At 48.2% G+C, this 20740-nt stretch overlaps 1 protein-coding gene across 15 annotated transcripts in view; it reads right to left on the bottom strand.

Annotated features, from left to right (window-relative positions):
- The window catches only part of SCMH1 (Scm polycomb group protein homolog 1), a 76113-nt gene that overhangs the window by 15102 nt on the left and 40271 nt on the right, over window positions 1–20740 (bottom strand). For 13 of the 15 annotated variants that reach the window (XR_003926928.2, XM_030039235.2, XM_030039242.2 and 10 more), the window contains 4 exons: window positions 5259–5491; window positions 4566–4692; window positions 3298–3498; window positions 2435–2620 (listed from right to left, as the gene is read on the bottom strand). Coding sequence is in view for 14 of the 15 variants with exons in the window: in XM_030039235.2 (XP_029895095.1) it covers window positions 2435–2620; window positions 3298–3498; window positions 4566–4692; window positions 5259–5491 (747 nt within the window). In the remaining variant the exon portion in view is untranslated. The remainder of the gene's footprint in view (window positions 1–2434; window positions 2621–3297; window positions 3499–4565; window positions 4693–5258; window positions 5492–20740) is intronic. The other 2 variants (XM_041128983.1, XM_041128986.1) reach the window with 2 other exon arrangements.

Raw genomic sequence — 20740 nt, 5'->3', positions numbered from 1 at the left:
GAGTTAGTTAAAGCAACACTGTATGCTGTGGTGCCCGTAATAACAGGGCCCGAGGCTCAATGGTCCAGAAGGTCCCTCCAGTCCTATGTTTTCAGATGGCTTCAGATCAGATCTACCTGTTCACAACATTTCACAGTCCATCCCTCTTCCTATTAACAGCAATTAACTTCCCATTTTCTTGCAACTTTACTGTTTCCTGATGTACAACTTGATCTATTTCCCCTTATTTCCAGGATTATGCCTTACTTAGCAAGAGAAAATGCTAGGATGCAGCTGACCTAAGGCCTGCTGCAGACGTTCCTTCTTCTGCCCCAAGCACACACACGAATTCTCCACGGCATCCACACTGGTGCTCCTGTAAAGCGAGTTTGTTCTGGGAATTGAGACCAGCTCCCAGTCCTAACCAGTGATAGTTTTTTCTAAGAACCAGCCCCATTCAGGCACACAAGCACCTGTACTGTAGAGGAAACAAGGTGGGACACACAGAGCTGAAGGTGAGAGAACAGGGCAGCCTTGACACTTGGTGTGATTTAAGCTGATGTACAACTGCATCCTCATTCTTCCATGACCAGCCCTAACCTCTCAAAATCGCCGGTACTGTTTCTTTGCCCTCACCAAAAGCCACTGTAATGCATAGATAACAATGTTTATTATCTTCTTTAAGGTGCTTGAGAAAGGTGTTAGATGACCAGATGCCCAACAATCCCTGAGATATCAGTATAGACTACAGGACTAGGTGTTATCACTTCTCTTGACTGTTGTTAATCTTTCTTTAATCCCTGCAAACACCCTAAAGAAGAGTTCAGGATGGGCAAGTCTCAGCATCATGTCATATCTGGTGCTCTGCCTGAGATCCCTGAATTCTGACTTTGCTCTTTATACTTTTCCCCTCTGCCAGGCAACCCAGCTCTCAGCACAGACACCACTGACATCTCATGGCGGCTTGAAACCATGTGTGTGAGCTACAGGACCCTCTCCATCCAAGCCTGCTACCATGCCCAGACCCTGGGTCCTCTTCCTCCCGTTCTGGTTTTGCTCTCTCTCATGACAACAGGGTACTTCCACACTGAAACATGGGGATTTCTTCTAATTGAGGGTTCCCTAGAGGGGTAACCTCTAGTCCCAGTACCTAGACATGCTGCTCCTTTACTTGCCACAGCAGCCAACCCACTTCCTACAGCTCCTCTTCCTACAGCACAGCATGGCTCCCTGCTCCTGGCATTGCTGGCTCCAGCATGGCTCTGCACAGCCCCAGCCTGCAGGCAGCTGATCAGCCATGGAGGAAGCAGGGGACAGTCACTCCAAGATCCTCACGCTCTTTAGACTCTTGCTAATCCCTTCCCCTGAGTACTGGTGCTTTGTGAGATGCAATGAAGCACTGTGGCATTATGCTGCTGCCCCTAAGCTTCATGCTTAGCAACTTTTTCTTAAACAGTTCTTCCTAAGTGCTTATCCTTTTACATTAGAAATTCTTGCTTTTCTCGTCAGAGCCATAATTATCCAAAGGATTAACTTTGGAAAGACCTCAAACAGTACAACAGCTATTTGCTGACTCGGGGGGCAGAAAGATAGTGGACGAAATAAGACAGGAGAGCAGATCAGCACAAGACACTTGTCAACTACCTAAAGAGGGTGAAGATAGCTTTTATCTTCTCCACGACTGGCATTCCTACAGCAGTAGTTCCCCCAGAGGCTCACGGCCAGCATGGGGAGGCAGCTATCACCCCAGGGGTTTCTGCCACTACACAGCACTGCGGGGAAAACTACTGGTCTTCTTGTTTTCCACCACTTTCACTTAAGAGCAACTTTGCAGCTTGACAATTTGCATTGTGGCATGAACTATCTTGCCAGGGGTGTGTTGCTTCAACGCAGAGGAGCATTAGCCATGCCAAGAAAAACAAAGCCACCTATGCCTCAGATAGCTGCAGCGTACATCATCCCTGAACAGGCTATGCTTTCACCAAGGGCTGGATGTGCTCTCTGCTGGCAGCAGATTCACGGCCAGCGTGTAAACCACTCTGCTAGGTTTTAATTCCATTTCTAATTACAGTTTACCTGCTGCACATTATCACTCTTCTACTTCTCATGCAGTCTTTCACCTTAATTCCTAACTGGATGAAGTCACTATAATCAGATTGCAGGAACTGGGAAGGACTGGGGGACAAGGAGAGGAGGGAAGACAAGGAGACAGAACGGATGAGCGGAAACCTACAGGCAGAGATGGAAATCAGACCGACAGGCAGAAAATACGGCAACTTGAATCCTGGCAAAAAGAGCCCTGCGGGCATGTGCATGACACTGGGTGTGATGCAATGAACCCTGCAGAGAGGGCTCTGAAACACACGCCTGCCTCCTGAGATAAAGACAAAATCTGGGTTAAGAGCACCTGGGGCACCTGGGGTCCCTACAATGCCACCCCCGCCCCAGCTCCTACCTGGTAGATACCTGTCGTGGTCGTACTCGTGTGAGCGCTGCATGTGGCTGTTCTGAGTGAAAGGCTGGTTCCCAAAGAGGTTGTCACTGCGAAGATTGTGGCAGAGCTTCTCCAGGAAGCGGAGGACGTAGGTGATACTGTTTACTGCTGGCAGGTTCAGAGTGTGCTGTTCCCGATCAAACACAGCTGGAGACAGAAACAAACAGAGCCCAACACGTAAACCCCCAGCAAAGGCAGGAGCCTACGCCCAGGGCTGCACAGCCAGCTTCTGTATCTCAGCATCACTGGTCTAGACTAGAGCAAACAAAAGCCACTGCCTTCCGCTGGCTGAGCGCTGGCGAGCTTGCTTCCCTGGGACAGGCTAAAACCAGTCTGCTGCACCCAGCATCAGGTATGGGGCTGCAGCGCCTGAGAAGCTGCGTTTGAGGGAATGGAAAGGCATTCAAGGAGGGGCCTGCACTCCCAGCATCCGGGTAAACATGGACTTAAAAGCAAAATTAAAAACCGGGGTGTTTCTTGTCTTTCTGTCAGGAGTTCAGAAAATCCCACCCGATCTGCCTCCTCCTGGGGGCTCGGGCAGTGCTGGGGGATGATAGGTGAAGCATAACGCTGCCCAGGCTGATACCAGGGCTGCATGCTGCCTTCTCCAGCAGCTGTGCCTGGAGGCCACACTAACTGCTCTGCTCTGAATCAGCTGCTAGCTGTTGCTTCACTGACACAGATGTTTGGCAAGAAAGAGAAGACAGAAATCTTCTGTCTGCCCCTGGCCCATGACTGCACCAAGCTTCAGGAGAGACATCTTCCAACGAGCGAATTCTTGCAATGACATCTCTGAAGGCCAAGTGCTGTGGGCCAGTTCTCACCTGAGATGACCTCTCCCCCGTGGCCTTGTTTTAAGAAGGAGAAGACTGTTTTCTGATGATAAGCGCAATCAATGCAGGCCTGTACTGCTTGCTGCAGGACAACAGAAGCTCGAGCTGGTCCAAAATGGTCCGGCAGCTGCTGAACCTTCTTCTTGTCTAGGTGGGGCCCAGTGCTGCCATTCTTGTTCAAGTAAATGCAAACTGCCAAGATGAGAAATGTGTTTGCCATTAACCCACTCAAGAAAGCAAGAAACAGATGCCTAAAAGCCAACCTGAGAGATGCTGAGATTTTAAGACTGTCAAGTCACTCACAAAGGGGAATCCACCGTGACTGCCTGTCTGCGTCCTAACAGCAGAGCCACTTATAGAGGGGAATCACCTCCAAAACCTTCCTGCCTCACACTCACCTTCCAAGCTGCTGCTGTTTCTCCTATGCTTTCCCCAGCACTCAGGCTCCCAAAGGCAGGCTACAAAGTGGTTCCCATGCCTGCCAGGTAAGGTGGCCACGATGTTCAAAGAAGATGAAGGCACACAGCCTCCACTTTTTAGGGAAACTGGGTTCTTTAGGTTCCTCTGAAAACAGGCCAATTATGTTCTGGGAAAACAGAGGGCTTGGACCATATCCAGTGCTTGACTGAACATATAAAAAGCAGTTTTGCATTAGACTTTCCCGCCCAGATTCATCTTCAGCTACATCTCACAGCTGTAGCAGAGCATATAGTCTGCACTGTTGCTCCTACTACTTCCCTTGCTCCCTCTTGTCCCTGTTTGCCTTGACATCCTGGCTGAAGCTGAACAGATCATTGCCACTGTCATTCAGCAGTTGTTCTGCATCTTGCTGTAGCTTCAGCAGCTGTGCCTGGCATGGTTTGGGAGAGCTCGCACTCTGGACTCACGAGAGGTGCTGCACACCATACTGCCTCCGGGCATGATGGGCCACGAGAAATGCCCTTCGAGAGCTGTGGAGTCACTAGCATGCACGTGGTAACTCAGGGAAAGGGGTGCCTGCACTGAACAGATGGACTTGCAATCTTCCTATGACTTCATTATTTCCAAAATGGACAGAGAGATAAATGAACAGCTGTCCTGAACTCATGTGCCTCTCTTTTCCTCCCGACACACTCTCTATTAGGCCAGCCTTTCTGGAATTGTAACGTTTGCTGGTTTACAGGTTTAGGAAGAAATGGGAGTATCTTGGTGTGTCACTTTCTGACTGATGCAGCTCCTAACTGTGCAATCTTGTCAAGAATGTGGTTCGAGACCCTTACCTGTGGGAGCCTGCATGGCAGAGCTGGGGATTGTAGCAGCATCCTGGGGCACAGTGCTTGTGTCTGGTTCTGGGGTACTGGTTGTTGGAGAGGTGGGTGCTGGGTTCAGCAATGTCCTAGGTTTCCTCTGCAGAAAAAGAGGAGATATTTCTCCTTTTATCCCTGCTCTCCTTTACAACCCATGATCACTACACTCTCTCCTCTGCATCCAACAGACAAGGCACTGTGGAACATGACACACTTCTGATGGTGATGACGGGGAGTCTCAAGAACCTAGTAATCAATATGTGTGTATTTTATAAACCACAATCCTGAAAAAATAACAAGCCTGAGATCTGCCACCTCTGCTTGACTTAGACTAGCTACGCACGATGGACGAAAGAGCTTATTCCACCGTTTGGCCATCCTGTCATGATCACAGCATCTGCCATGCTACTTCACAGCTAATGAAGCTTTGCAGCTCCGAAGACACAGTTTCTTGATGGAAATGATCTTTAGGACACAGACATTCTCTACAGCTCTGGGGCTGGACTCTGAGGGATATTCCCAGCCCACAAACCCCTTTTGTCTCCTACTTGCTGCAGTCATACAGCCAGAGGTTGAGACAAACGTGCACAACACACGCATGCACCATCCCATGGCAGAACTTGCAGCACCTGCTTTTCACCCGCCTGCATCAGCATCAGCTTTTACCTTACTGCCAGGCTTGGGGCCTCTCTTTCTGGGGAATTTCAAAGGCTCCACTGACTTGGAGGGTGTAGGCATGGGGTGATGGATTAGCGCTTTGGTCGTTCGACCACGCTTCTTCCCTGTTTTGCGACGCCTTTGCCCTTGTTGATGCCCCAAAACAGTCTTTGTGCTACTGTGCATGCTAGGTTTCTCCGAGTTTACTTCGGAGGCAGGTAAAGGGCTCTTTGGAATCACAACTGAAATAAAAAGAGAAAAAGCAAATATAATTAAATCAGGCGAGAATCAAAACAAGACCAGCCTCCATCTTCATACAGTGTCACATGGAAAAACCTGAAGTATTCAGAGCCCCCTGAATGGAGGCTACTGCTCTCCATGCCAGAATAAAAACCAAATGCACTGATCCTTGGTTCAGCACTGGAGCTGTGGGACACTGTGGCTTAGCCTGGATGGGCTGAACTCCAGAAGGATCACACTTTCAGCCATACCTTCCTTCCTGAAAATAAATGGCACCTACACCTCTTCCTTCTGCGAGTGGTGACCTGCCAGCAATCATGTAAAATGCACTCAAAAGCATTCCTAGGGGAAGGATCAGTCAAGACCTGCCTGATTGTCACAGAGCCAGTGCTGTGCTGGAAATCCCCTCTTTCAAGGCAGAAGGCAAATTTGCTCTGTCCCTAAATTACCAGTAAACTGCAGTGGAAGGTACCAGCTCCATCCTTGATGCCTGCAAGGACTATTGCTCCTGGCCCTGAGTAAAAGCTCATCTCAGTTGGATCAGCTGACCTGCTCCTATCACATACTGCCAGAGGTAAGCAAAGTGCCAGCACACAGTCCATTCCTTCTTATCTTCTCATGCTTTCCATAACAAAAGCAGGTTTCTGGTGTTATTTGCCCACGAAACCCCTGAATTTGGTCATTCATCTTTCCCAAGTCCTGCTAAAGGCTAAAGATGAGCTGGCCCAGCTCAGCAGACCAGTATTTCCTTTAGATTTAAACTTCTGCTAAAAAGAAACAGAACAAAACCCTCCTAGATTTTGAAAAATGCACAGTGACCTTTAGGATGTCTTGTTTCTCAGACCTGGAAACCTCACTCTGTATTCAACATGGGAGCTCTGAATTTGAAAAAAACCCCCCACTTTTGAAGTGAGGGGCTTTATAGCTAAGGAGAAAATCTTGGCCAAGGAAACAGAATGCAATAAAAGATTGATACCAGGATGGCACGCAGCCCTAACAGTGGCAAAACTGTGGGTATATAAAGAGATTTTTAAGGTTTTTCTAATGGGCGTTTTATGAGCAGTTACTGTGAGCAAGGACTCATTCCCTTGGCACAAACACACCATTTCCTGCCGACAGCTCAGAAGCAGCGAACTGAGCCGGGTCCAACTTTCTAGGGGTCTGGAGAAGATCAGTGGGCTGCGAGGTGACAGCAGCAAGCCCGGAGTCAGGAGATACTCCAGGGATGGGGCAGTGAGCCGACGGCTGTTAACTACTTCACTGCTAACCAAAGCACAGACCAAGCAAATGGCATAGAATCATAAAATTGTTTAGGTTGGAAAAGACCTTTAAGATCATCGAGTCCAACCATAAACTAGCATTGCCAAGTCTGCCACTAAACCATGTCCCTGAGCACCACATCTACACATCTTTGAAATACCTCCAGGGATGGTGACTCAACCACTTCCCTAGGCAGCCTGTTCCAGTGCTTGACAGCCCTTTCAGTGAAGGAGTTTTTCCTAATACCCAATGTAAACCTCCCCTGGTGCAACTTGAGGCCATTTCCTCTCGTCCTATTGCTTGTTACTTTGAAAAAGAGACCAACACCCACCTCCCTACAACCTACTTTCAGGTAGTTGTAGAGAGCGATAAGGTCTCCCCTCAGCCTCCTTTTCTCCAGGCTAAACAACCCCAGCTCCCTCAGCCGCTCCTTGTAAGACTTGTGCTCTAGACCCTTCACCAGCTTCATTGCTCTTCTTTGGACACACGCCAGCACCTCAACGTCTTTCTTGTAGTGAAGGACCCAAAACTGAGCACAGTATTCGAGGTGCGGCCTCAGCAGTGCCGAGTACAGGGGGATGATCACTTCCCTAGTCCTGCTGGCCACACTATTTCTGACAGAAGCCAGGATGCTACTGGCCTTCTTGGCCACCTGGGCACACTGCTGGCTCATATTCAGCCGGCTGTTGACCAACAACCCCAGGTCTTTTTCTGCCGGGCAGCTTTCCAGCCACTCTTCCCCAAGGCTGTAGTGTTGCATGGGGTTGTTGTGACCCAAGTGCAGGACCTGGCACTGAGCCTTGTTGAACCTCCTACAACTGGCCTGGGCCCATTGATCCAGCCTCTCCAGATCCCTCTGTAGAGCCTTCCTACCCTCAAGCAGATCAACCCTCCTGCCCAGCTTGGTGTCATCTGCAAACTTACTGAGGGTGCACTCGATCCCCTCGTCCAGATCACTGATAAAGACATTAAACAGAACTGGCCCCAATACTGAGCCCTGGGGAACACCACTGGTGACTGGCCACCAACTGGACTTAACTCCATTCTCCACCACTCTTTGGCCCTGGCCATCCAGCCAGTTTTTTACCCAGTGAAGAGTATGCCTGCCCAAGCCATGAGCAGCCAGTTTCTCCAGGACAATGCTGTAGGAAATGGTGTCAAAGACTTTACTAAAGCCTAGGTAGACAACATCCACAGCCTCCCCCTCATCCACTAAGTGGGTCACCTTGTCATAGAAGGACATCAGGTTGGTCAAGCAGGACCTGCCTTTCACAAACCCATGCCGACTGGGTCTGATCATCTGGTTGTCCTGTATGTGCCATGCGATGGCACTCAGGATGATCTGCTCCATAACCTTCCCCGGCACCGAGGTCAGGCTGACAGGCCTGCAGCTCCCCGGATCCTCCTTCCGGCCCTTCTTGTAGATGGGTGTCACATTTGCTAACCTCCAGTCAACCGGGACCTCCCTGGTTAGTCAGGACTGCTGATAAATGATGGAGAGTGGATCGGTGAGCTCTTCTGCCAGCTCCCTCAGTACTCTTGGATGGATCCCATCCGGCCCCAGAGACCTCTGTGTGTGTCTAAGTGGTGTAGCAGATCACTAACCAATTCCCCTTGGATTACAGGGGCTTCATTCTGCTCCCCGTCCCTGTTTTCCAGTGCAGGGGGCTGGGTACCCTGAGAACAACTGGTAAACCCATGGCGACTGGGCCTCATCACCTGGTATGGCTGGTATGAGAAGATGTGTATAAGGTCCCATCGGTGGCAGATCATTTTGGTCTTAAGTGAACAAGCCACTGGAGGTGAAGGATCCATTCACCAGCTTTAACTCTGGGCTACCCTGTGCTCTCCACAGGGAGACTGGGCGTGAATGAACCTGGCTGCCAGGTCCAAGAAAATCTGAGCAAATAGTTCGTTCAGGCAGCTCGAAACCAGGACTGGTGTTATCTCACAGCAGGACTAGACGACTTCACATGGGCAGATGCATCAGCCAGGCACTCCTCCAGGTCTAAGCAGCCACCAGGACTCCCAGCCTCCAGCCATGCGGGCATCTCTGTCTCGTGGCAGTGCCAAAGACGGCCGTGTAGGGGGCAGGAGGGCAGACAGAGCTGACCCCCAGCTGCCAGCTCAGTGTCACAGAGAGGCTGCCTAGCCAGGGCACATTTAGGATGCAGAAGTCAGCAAGTACCACAGAGATGGGCCAGGAACACCAGGCGGTACTCCTCCTGCTGCCGGCAACAACTGCTGCCACTGGCAAACCTTGCGTATGCTTCCACTCGCTGCTGTGAGATGATGAACTCTGTCTCTGCCCTATCGCACTGAGCTCCTGGGTGCTGCTGCGAGTAACCTGCACAAAAAGTGAAGTGCAGAACATCCTGCAGTTGTCTTCAGGTGGTTTACACCCACCCTAACCTCACTTTGCACTGGCACAAATAACACAGTGCATGGTGCATCCAGGAACTGGCCCCATTCTGCTTGTCACATAGGCAGGGTAAGATTTCTGGTGCCCTCAATTTTTTTGTTTAGTTTTAATTTTATTTCCTTGCTTTTGTGCATTAGCATTCTGTTTCAAATGCTGGGGAGAAGTACGCTGTCATCCAGACATCTATCTAACTTCCCAAGTAATGTCTTTTGTGTCAGGCAGATACAGGGAATCGCGGTAGAAGTAGGGTTTTACTAGTCCTTGTTTGAGATGTTAATATTAACGGCAAGGGTACTTTGCTGGCAAGAAAAGGAATATGATAGCTCAAATGCTTCTTACAGTTGATGGTTTTCGAGGACAGTGTCACCTGCTACAGGTGACATCTGGAAGCGAGCAGTGCTAGCAGAGAGGAATGGCACAGATAGGACAGGCACTGATCACTGAATTGCTGTGCCTCCTGCCTTACGTGTGCATGGCTGATCTCAGTGGAGAAATATTTGTATTAAAGGATTTACTACAATCCCACAAGTTGATAGAACAAGGATAAACACAGGTAAAATGCTCTGTACTTCAAAGAAACTCATCAAAGGAATGTGTAAACCAATGTGGGGGGCATTCTGTTTGCGATCTGCATCAATGCTAAGTGTCTAAACCAAGCTGTGCTGCAATAAGGTTTCTCTAACCTGGAAGAGAAATTGAGGATTCTACAGACAAGCTGTGAACCAAACACACAATCTCAGTTTTACTAGTGAAAAACCCACAGAAATGGTGCATTTGGAAGTTGGGATGCAGCAGGCAGAGCAGCTGAACTGCACTCTTGGCTCCCAGGCTGGAATCATGTCGCACAGAAATCCCAGTGCCAGGGAAAAAGAGACTGATGTCAGGTGAACTCCTAGTGTGCAAGCTTTCACTGTATAATTTTATAATAAAAAATGGTTTCATCTTTTGGTGCAATAAATGCTAGGAAGATCTATTGTCCACTTCAGCCGTAAAGATATTACAGGTAACACTAATTTGCCAAGCTTAAGGAATCGGGTTTAGTTTTAGAGCAGTGAAAGCTTGTAACTCGGTGCAGACAGACCACACAATAGGAAACCTCATTTCATTCAGCCACACCAGAGGAATTTCCACTGTGCCTGCAGCCCCTGGCAGCACGTCCCTGCCACAGCCACAGCTCCCGCAGGGATGGAGAAGCTGCTACACCTCAGAAGACTGTTCAAAGAAACAGGCTAAGTTACATCTAAATGTGCAGCCAGCCCAGGGCCATAAATACACAGAAAATGACATAGATTGTTACTTTGTGCCTAATAGTATTGCTGAATATATTGCTGAATATGCACTAATATTTTTTCCTGTGGCTGCTTCAATGAGACTGATACAATGCATAGATATTTTCCTGACCTAGAGTGATTTAATGAAATGAGGTCTTATAATCCCACGATCTAACACCATTCAGCAGACTTGCCTGGCTTTTTGTTTGATTTTAAGCAGGATCTGAGAAAACACCAGCCAGTCCTAACTCATTTCTCTTGCCCCTGCCAGATGTACTTAGCTGCACGCAATCAGCGTGACGAGGAGACACCAACCACTTCAGAGCAGAGTCGTCCCACTGGCTGCACCTCCACAGCAACGGCACAGCCCCAAAAACACAGAGGTACGGCTGGCCACGCTGCTGTCTTGTCACCAAGGCATTCATAACCACTTCCAGTGACTAGATGCTTCCTAAAGAAGCCTAAAGTTTTTGCCAGCTGCCTGTTAATTTTCCTTCAGGATTTCAGCCCCTGATGTTATAAGGACATGGTTAAGCAGCACGGGATTGCTGCAGCAAGGAGCAGTGCAGAGCGCTCAGCCCTGCTTGCACCCACCGAGCTCCAGCAGTGGTAACAGCTGTGCCCAGCAGGCAGGCTCATCTCACAGCTGCAAACCATTGCCCACATATCCTTTGACTGCCAAAAGCTTCAATTTATTGCGTCTTATTCAGCTGTTGATGGTGCCAGCCCAACAGTGAGCATCTGCCAGGGACATCACCACCTTTTTCTTCCTTGTACCACTGACTTCACCCCATGGTGAGCCACCGAGAGGAGCCAAATTTTCAGAAAACCAAGTGAGGCCCTCTTACTTAAAAGAATCAACAATTTGCTGTAGCTGAGAAAAGCAATGTCTCTCTGCCCCACAGCTTTGGTGCTCCCATGAGCTCTGAGCAATTTAACGCAACTCCAAAGCTGGCCTTACTTTAGGCAAGGCGCTGGGCCATCCAACCTCCAGAGATCCCTTCCGACCTGAATTATTCTGTGATCCGAACTCATGGTTAATCATTTCAGCTCATTAATGGAACAGAAAACGAAATGAATGAAGGTTTTCTGCTGGCTGAACTGTCTTGTTTTGGGTCATACAGGCATCCTGCATGAGTGTGGATATGGAGGAATAGGCCAGCTCCTTGTTGGGCTGTCTGGCATCAGATTAGTTTGGCTGCAGTGAGAAACATCACCCTAAGGAGGCAGGATCAAACATTGCTGAACTCAAAGCCAAAGAAAAGACAGGCACCACTGACTGGGCTATTAATCACTGAAGGATTATTTTAAACAAGAGTTCTGAGCTTCCTGCAGAAACAAAGAGACTTGACAGAGAAATCAAGACTTTAGGGTCTATTTCCTAATGCCAAAATATCCCTTGCCAGTTGATACACGGCACTTGCAGCACCTGCAGCTGCCCACCGCACTGTGACTCAAACTATTATTTACAGAAGACTCTCTAAAGTTGCCGTCCACACTTTGAGGGTTAGCCAATACTAGAAAGCAGCATTTGTCACTCATCAGCTTATCTCAGGCTTCTCACAGCTTGAAGATGACAAAATTATGTCCTTGGCATAAGAATAACAAAGCCAAAACATGTAGGAAAATAAGGAATAGAAGAGTTGAAGATGGAGAACAGTTTCCTACCTTTCTCTCCAATATACCAGCTATTTAAGTCTGCATTTACTAACAGCTGCTGGACCACAAAACCCAAAATCTCCATTTTACCTGCTAAGGGCTACTGTACTCTCAGATGCAGCTGTAGCTCACACCCCTTCTCTCTAGAGATATCAGTAATGACCATTACAGTGTCCTGAAACACAGGGGGTGGTTTCTGGGAAGACTGAACACGCCATTCATACCCATTTTAAAGCATCTACGAAGAATGCCCTGTAGGCCACCTGTCCAGTGGTTCTTTGGTACTCCAGCTGCCCCTTGTCCCATCTTCAGCAGTTCACGGTCAGAAGCATGACTCAAAGAGGTAGATTAGAGACACATTTAAGATAAGCACATTTGCTAGAGAACAGAAATCTTGTTGAGATCTGGCTAAATCCTTCCCTGGATGCAGCAGTTCAAACCTAGACATCTTGCAGGCTGGAGCTGGACACGAAACAGAGCTCAGTGGCCATCTGAGAGTAAGATGTGAAAGCTTCAAACCTCTGTGATTCTTCCCAAAGCAGAGACCATCATCACTGGCCACCACGAGCATGACTGGGACATAAATGTGGGCTCTGGGAAGGCTCAAGACTTGGTATGACCTGAGCTCTCAGCAGGCTAGGCAGACAGAACACAGGAGAAAAGATCAGAGCATGGGTGGGAGACACGAACTCCTTGCAAAGATGGGGATTAAGGACAATCCTTCAAATCCTGGAATTTGAAAGTCAGAATGCAATTATTCTGATAATTCAGTATTTCCTGCAGGGATTCCTCCTCTCCAGCCTAAAACATCTGCTTGAGCTAAGGCTGAGAGACCAGAGGATACATCTAATACAATAATACAGCAAGAGGACCCAAGCGCTGTATGGTTCAGCATGTTCTAGATGTTCTCATGATCAGTTATCTTAACTCCCAAAGATGCATCTTCTTTTTACAAAAGATTTGTCTAGTTTCAGCTTTCGACTACTGAGACTTGATGTTGCCTTTGCTGGAAGCCATGAGGTGTTTTATTCACTGATCCCCTCCCACACCTCACTGGCCAGTGGTTACACAGCAGCACACACAAAAATGCAAACCCACAGTCCCTCAAACTGTCTCATCCTGCCTATCCTGACGATCGTGTTGCATTTTAATGTCCGGTTTTGGGCTGGACATCCATAGGCACATGAGGAAGAGAGGTTACTTAAAACTAAAGCAATGCCTTATGCATTTGTTGAACCTGAGAAAGGCTCTGAACATTCACCATGAGTGTCTCATTTCTTAAAGGCTTAGAAATCTGCACAGTCTGCAGCAGCAATTTTCTTACTTTAATTGTTTGCATGTGCTTGGATGAGCTCTGTGCACTGCAGATGCCACTGTACATCCCACTGGCACAAGCTGTAGCATTTTTATGGTTGTTTTATTTACAAAAATAAGTCTCAAGAGTCACAGTGATACCAGCAACTGCTATTTGCTTTTTGCACAAGTCTTACATTTACAGCTCTCAAGGCAGCATTCCTGTGTGCCCTAAACCATATTGGTAATTACACTCAGCACTTTCCGAAGGCAGTGCAGCCAGGGATCTTAAAAACCTTCCCAGGCATTCACTGCACCTTGCAACACACCTCAGAGATGCTGGGCAGCCCACTGACAGCTGGAGGTTTAGTGACTTGCCTGAAGTGCCAGACCAATAACAGCATTGCAAAACGTCCCAAGTGTCCTACCTCTAATTATAACCACATACAGATATGTGAAAAAGAACAACTGAAGACTGCAGTCCGTGCTACTGCAGCTGAAGACGAGAAGAACCCTATTCTGGACCTGCGGGGTCTGCTTACATGGATCAAACAACAGAACTCGCAACCCAAAGAGACCTCTCCATCACCAAGGCTGCACTTCTGCGCATCTCCGTCTGCCCCATTCACCCAGTCATTTGCTAAATCCAAGTAGCTAATTTTACACAAGCACAAAGTGCATCTGGCTAAAACATTTTCCAAAACAAAACTGAGGCTTTATCCATTAACATGGCCCCAAAGAGGAATCTGACCTATTTGGGCAGTGCCAATACAGCTTCTATAACAGAAACCCAGTCTTGTGAACCCGGAAGGGTCTGGACTGGTCAGTGACCACGTGGACGGACATGACACAGCCCACCTGCCTTTCCACAAAGTCTCTGAGAACCTCACCAAAGGCTTTTATAAAAACTAAAGAGCCACGGGGTAAGAGGAAGGCTTCTATAAGGATAAATCAAGGGTTAGAAGAGGTAGGGGTAAACAGTCATTCTTGTGGAGGAGAGAGATCTATGTGGAGGACACAGGGATCTGCACTGCTCAGCGTATTCATGAGTGACCTGGGGAGGCGATAAGCGCAGTTTTCTAATGATCCACACTTCCCAGGGCAGACGGGATGATGGCAGCCCATGAGCAGTTCCAGACTGAAGCTAGGAGACTGAGTTTCAGGGCAAGAAAACAGCAGGTGACCATCACGCTGATAAATATAAAGCAATGAGTGTGGAGAAAACAAATCCTACCTTCAGATGCAAAATGATGGGCTCTGAGCTGCCTGGTGCTCCTTCAGGAGGGAGAACTTGGGCTGTAATGTTCACTGCACAAGAACATCAGCTCAAAGCACAGCAGTGGCCAGAAAGAGCCAGGGAAAAAGATTCCACTTTGGAAAAATGAGAGATCAGGACATTGGACGTCACGGTAGAAACCAACTGAAAAGAAAGCCTCATTACGCTAGTTAAAAATCAAGCAAAAAGCCCCCAAACCTGCAGCCGATCCCTGGATTCTCGTTTTCACAGAGTTCCAGCCTTTCCGGGGATATCTTCAGCCAGGGCTAAGCTCTGCCTTGCCCCGCTGCATGCCGAGAGCCACTCCGAGTCTGCCCTTCACTGATCCTATTAAGAAAACTCTTTGATCAGATTGAGCATTTTTAAGAGTTCCTTCACATTGCTTTGGCTCTTCTGCTTAGCATACAATGTAAAATATCTTTTAATGTTTTTAGCCGGTTTCCAGCATCATTTCAGAGACAGTAACTCTTATTATTACTTAGCAGTTATTGACGCCTTTTAGAGTATAAACATACATGTGCAGATATTACCCAATGCAGGGGGAAAGTGCTCTGAGACCCACCACAACAAGTGTTATGGATGTGCAACACAATAGACTTATTCATCAAAATGCCCTGGGGGTCAGCACAGTCCCCATTCTGCTGATGGCAAAATAAACAGAGATAAGTGACTGGCTCATGATCAGAGACAAAGACAGTGACAGTGCTGTGGAGAGCAAGGATGCCCAAACCGTTGTCCTCAGCAAAAGTCATTTTCAGTTTAGCGCTGAGCATGCAGATTTACCTAGTCCCCAAACCCAGGTCTTAATTTCTCCCCCATACAGGAAAGAAATTAACTGCTTTCTATCCACTGGGTAGCATTATAAAATGAATGGGTAAACTGAGTTATGCATCTTTTTTATAAAATACTGCAAAGGCTAGCATTTGGGTAAGGGAAAATGGCATCATGCCTGCCACCACTGGAGCAGTCAAGCAAGCTTCTCCCTGAATAGCAGCTCACAAGCCCCTCATCTCTCAGCATCTTTGCTGTAGAACATCTGCACAACCAGCCATAAACATCTCACATTCCTGCTTCTTCAGCCCCTCTTTTCCCTGCCATCCTCTCTTCCAGCTCCCAGAAGGCAAAGCAAAGGAGCAGTAAGACCGTGCTGGGAATGGACCCGGCACAGGCATTTACACTGTAGAGAAAAATGGCAGTTTTGGATGGTGGGGCTGGTTTAGTGTGAAGGGATTTAGTGTGAAGATCAGGATTGCACAGGAAGCCCTGAACAGAATTACAGCCCATACTGCAACAGCGCTATTATTTATTCTATGCAGAGTATCCTCATCACCCTTAGAGAAATACTTGCTTGTATGAGCCAGTGTCCAGCAATCTTTGCAGCCCATTTTTACGAAAGTGGTGGCCTTGGCTTGCACTCTTTGTGCCAGCATCATTTTTTATTTCTTCAGTGATCAGACAACTTAACTCTGGGTCCAGTTCTGCAAGGTCAGTTAGATACTCCTTTGCAGGTGCAGCCAAGAGAATGGGTGCTACCAGCTCCCCCAGCCTGTCTGAAGCGCAGCTACCAGGTCGGACAACAAGGAGCTGCAATGAACCTACAGGGGCATATGGTTCAAATGCAGAAGACAAGCGAATGCCAAATTTGTCTATAATCACCCTCTTCACATCCCCAACCAGCAGTTTTCCTCCTGTCCCCATTCCTCTACCTCTTACTCCAAACAAACTGGCTGCAACACAACCTGTGCTCTTGCTTGTGATCCCCTTATTAGCCTCATCTTCTCCAGTCCACTGCAAAAATAAAGCTGTTGTAACAATGTGTTGTTTTAATCAGCTGTGAAGCAGCTATGGAATTAAACCAGAGAAATTCTGAACTACAAAAAGGAGATGAGAACTGAGCTGGGCAGCTCCAGCATGAGAAACGCATCAGCAGAGTTGAAACTCAAACCCCTGACTGAAGGGATGCGCTAGCAGGTGAAAGAACACATACAGGGGCAATCAGGGAGCGCCAAGAGAAATGGCAATGCCAATATTTATTGGCAAAGTCATAACAAAATCAAGTAAAAATCTGAACTTCAATACTCAAGCTTAATCTGATTACCCCAAAGCCAGGCTGATATTGTCTCCTGCATGACAGTGCCCATGGACACATGGTGAGTACTCCAGCAGCAACTGCAAGAGCCCACCTATGAGGCCCCGGAGTTGTTCAGTAGATGGTACATGAGCAGAACTGGTACTTTTGGTCTTGACACAGACATCAACAACGTAAATAAACTTGTTTCCACACCTCAGGAAAACCATCGTACTGCAGCTCTTCCAGGCTTAGTGCTTCAGGAGAGGCCATCAGCAGCGCGTGTACTCATAGAGGGCTGCCAAAAGCACCAGGGATGACTGACACATGTCTGGTCCACATAGCAGTCCTCAAGAAAATCCCAGAGCCATGGTCTTAGGAAGCAAGCAACCTGCAGACTAGGTAAGACTTTAGCTTGTGCAAGCATGCCCAAGCCAACCTGAACTACACCTGCAGCAGGACAGAGGTCACTAGTTTCTTCACAGATTTACAGCCTGTGGGAAGTTTGCAACGGCATGGCTATACTGCTATTTATATCCAGCTAGCTCAAGGACATACATTCCATGAGAATATGTGGCATGAGCAGCCACCACAGTCTATCTACTGACTGATCACGTCTTCTGCCCCGGGAGTTAATTACCAGTGGGTTTCCAAAACCCCATGTTGAGAATGGTTCTGTACTCTTGCCATATTCAGGCTATTCAAGACCGTTCCTGGGGTTTCTGCTTGTTCTGATCTTCTCTGAAGCTCTTTTTTTAGCTTTGGCTTCCTGGTTAAATATTAGCAGAACACCTTCAACATATCAGTGCAGAAAGAACAAGGAGACTGCTAGGTGGGTGCAGTTTATTCCACCTTTTGTTCTTTTTTAAAGCTGTTCAGAAGCTATAAAAACACCAAAGATCAAGAGGAGAACCATGACAAGCCACAAAAGGTCCGATCTTTATAACAAGTGGGGCTGTATGTTCAGTACAAAGTTCCTAGATTCAATAAAAATGCACGCCGCGGCAACATGTACCTGTTTGCCAAAGCCAGGGTCAGAGCTGGGCTCAACAGCATTTACTTCCCCTCTCCAAAAAATGGGGAGGAAACAAGAAAATGAAGAAACTACCCAGTAGGTCACAAGAAGAGGATGTAATGTTCTTGCTCCCATAGAATCACTGCGAAAAATCCCACCCAAATGGGTCCATTTCTCCCATATGTGCATACACTGCTCTGATCACAACCATCCCATTAACCGTGCACAGCCTTTACAGACCTTTGTGAGAAGAGTCTGGTCGATCATTTTGGTTGCTCTGGCACTTACCCGCATCAGAAGCGGCATCCCTCCAAGGGACCAAGCTCCTGTCACCAAGAGCTGGCATATGTGTGCTGGTGACAGGCTGAAACAAGGTGTGGAGCCCTAAATCCTTGATGCGAAGCTTCTTAAGTGTTTAAAACACTTCATCTAGATCGGAAACTGTGCTCTCCCTGTGGCTCTCCTAAAGTTATACAAACTGTTACACTGGGCATACTTTAAGCTTATTTAACTCTGCTTCCAAACCTGGCAGCAGAAGATGGTTAGGCAGAAACACCAGCCCTTCTTGTAACCAGCAACTCAGGACATCCCGAGTCAGACACTTTTAGACCCCCAGAAATAAAAGCCCCGGACAGCTGCTCTTCCTTGAGTTTGTCCAATTCTACCTTGAAAGCACTCAGACCTTCGGCCTACACAAGCACAGCCCTGTACCATGTCCCATCAGCAGAAGCATTGTTACTGGTCAGAGATCTTGCAGAAATGGAGCAGTGACCCCCGCGCTATTCACCCAAAGAGAGGAAGGTTTCAACAGTGAGGCTCCTGTTGAAACGTCCTGCCAAGACTCAGTAATGCCCTGAGATTTTGAAACCCTGTTTTGGGCCAGGAAGTAGGATAGAAAAGGGAAGGAAACATCCTGAATACAACCCAGGCTCTCTGGGTTATGAAGCATCTTAGATAAAACACACGAGGAAAAGTCAAGTTGGGAGGAAGGCCTAGACACTGATATTAAGGACAGGCTGGGGGATAGCAGAAACTCTACCTTTCCCAGGACAGCTCCTCTTCTCAGAGGCTCTTGCCAGCCCCAAGACATCACACAGTAATATCAGGTTTCTGAAACGCCAGATCCACCATTCCCGCTGAGCCACAGATTTGCTGTTTGTTGAGCCGCAGGCACCATCAGCATCCAAAGAGGGTTGGGGGAGCAGCACACCCTCCTGCAGCGCTGGGCTGCTCTTGTCCGAGCCCCCAGAACTCCAAAGCCATAGTGTATTCCAGAACACACATTTGAGCCAAGCCAGGATTACTGCTAAGTGCCTTGGCTCTGTGCTCTGAACAGCTCAAGAGTTTTTTCGTGGGATCTTCCGATAGCAGTCACGAAGGCAGCAACACCCAAGTACCATGACTGCACATGCATTAGACTCGCGCATAAAAGAGAAAATGCTGAACTACTTTGCGTAACCTTCTGTCAGTACATAAGCTCTGCCTGTGTGGTCCCAAATCCAGCCACCCCAACACAAACAAGTGTCACCCAGCTTGATGTATGAGCTCCAAATCCCAGCTCAGTCCTGAAGTGACAGTAATTAATATTTTTCCATTTCCTCCAAGCAGGAAAGCACAGAAGCTCACCTGAGTGTTACCCTGCCAGCTACCCCTGATGAGGCTCCTCCACCCACCACTGTGTTCTCGCCCCAAAGGAGAAGAGAAACCAAGCAACATCAAAAATAAAGAAAAGCCATAAAATACACATTACCTTTGCCCATGGGCAGAAAATCTAGCATCTGATCATCCTCTCCATTTGAAGACACCAAGCAGTTAACCAATAAATCACACGGCAGCAACAGCTGCGAGAGATGAAGAACTTCATGAACTTTCTACCCAGGGTCAGCATTTTCTGCCTCTCTTACCTCCTGGAGTTATCGCTCCTGGCGCAGCACCCACGCAAGGGCAGCCCAGGCCCTACCGGCACGCTCCGGTCTCTCCGGCAGGCCATGTAACGCATGCAACAGATGGCGAGTCCAGGAGTGGATGTGAGCTCCACTTCAACACATCCCCATGGTAACTATCTAAAACTATTAACTTTTGCTTGCTTTGCAAGCAGAGGGAAATGCTTTCAAGGCAGCCAAGCCCAGAGAGAGGGAGCAGTGTGCTGACAGCTCATAGCAGACCCGGGAGAAGGCAGTCAAGGCAAGTGCCTGCTGTTTAACCGCTCCAAGCACCAGGGTTTCCACTGCCCTCACTGCAGCTCCCCATCAGCCTTGGCACAGCAGCCAGAAGGACATGCTCTGCATTAGCTCTCCCTGACCCAGCTGAGTGTGGGGCCTCTCCGCCAGCTAGGCTAGTGCCAAGGCAGCAACTCCACTCCTCCAAATTCCAGCGCTGGAGCTGCTTCCAGCTCTGCCCGCCCAGCCTTAACGCTTTCACTGCTGCCCCTCTCCCACGCCCAGCACGGCGTCACCCCTCTCTCTGTTATGGAGCATCCAGAAGGGTGGAAAAGGATGTTAACAAACCCACCAGGGAACTCCAGAGGAACTTGGCATCAGCCAGAGGCATAGCCCAAATGGAAGAATGGCGCAGGGACCTTCTGAGTTACAGACTTTAATGGCTATACTTGTGACTGTGGGCAGGCTGGTGCAGGCTGCATGTGTCCCTGCATCTTTGTTTTTAAGGTTACAGTATTTCCCTGCCCTCCAGCAGTGATGTACAAAACATGGTGGAGCAGACTTAAGGGATGCTATTACAGTGGAAGAGGTGTGTGTATGCATGTGTGTGGGGGGAAGGTCCTTGTGCAGGTATGGACTAAATCTGGATTTCTCAGGACCTGGAAAATGAGCTGCTTTTCAAGAGGCCAGAAAAGACTGTCCCTACCACAGCATCTTCCAGCAGCAGTACTGTTGGGATCATGCACGGAGCCACCAGCGCTCAGCTCTAAGAAGGGCTCCTGTAAACGTCTCACAATTTTTGAGGCAAATCACTGATAAAGTAGCATA

Source organism: Aquila chrysaetos, chromosome 16 (genome assembly GCF_900496995.4).
Source record: "Aquila chrysaetos chrysaetos chromosome 16, bAquChr1.4, whole genome shotgun sequence".
Taxonomy (NCBI): domain Eukaryota; kingdom Metazoa; phylum Chordata; class Aves; order Accipitriformes; family Accipitridae; genus Aquila; species Aquila chrysaetos.
Note: the sequence above shows the minus strand (reverse complement) of the source record. Positions and strands in the feature narration are given on the sequence as shown.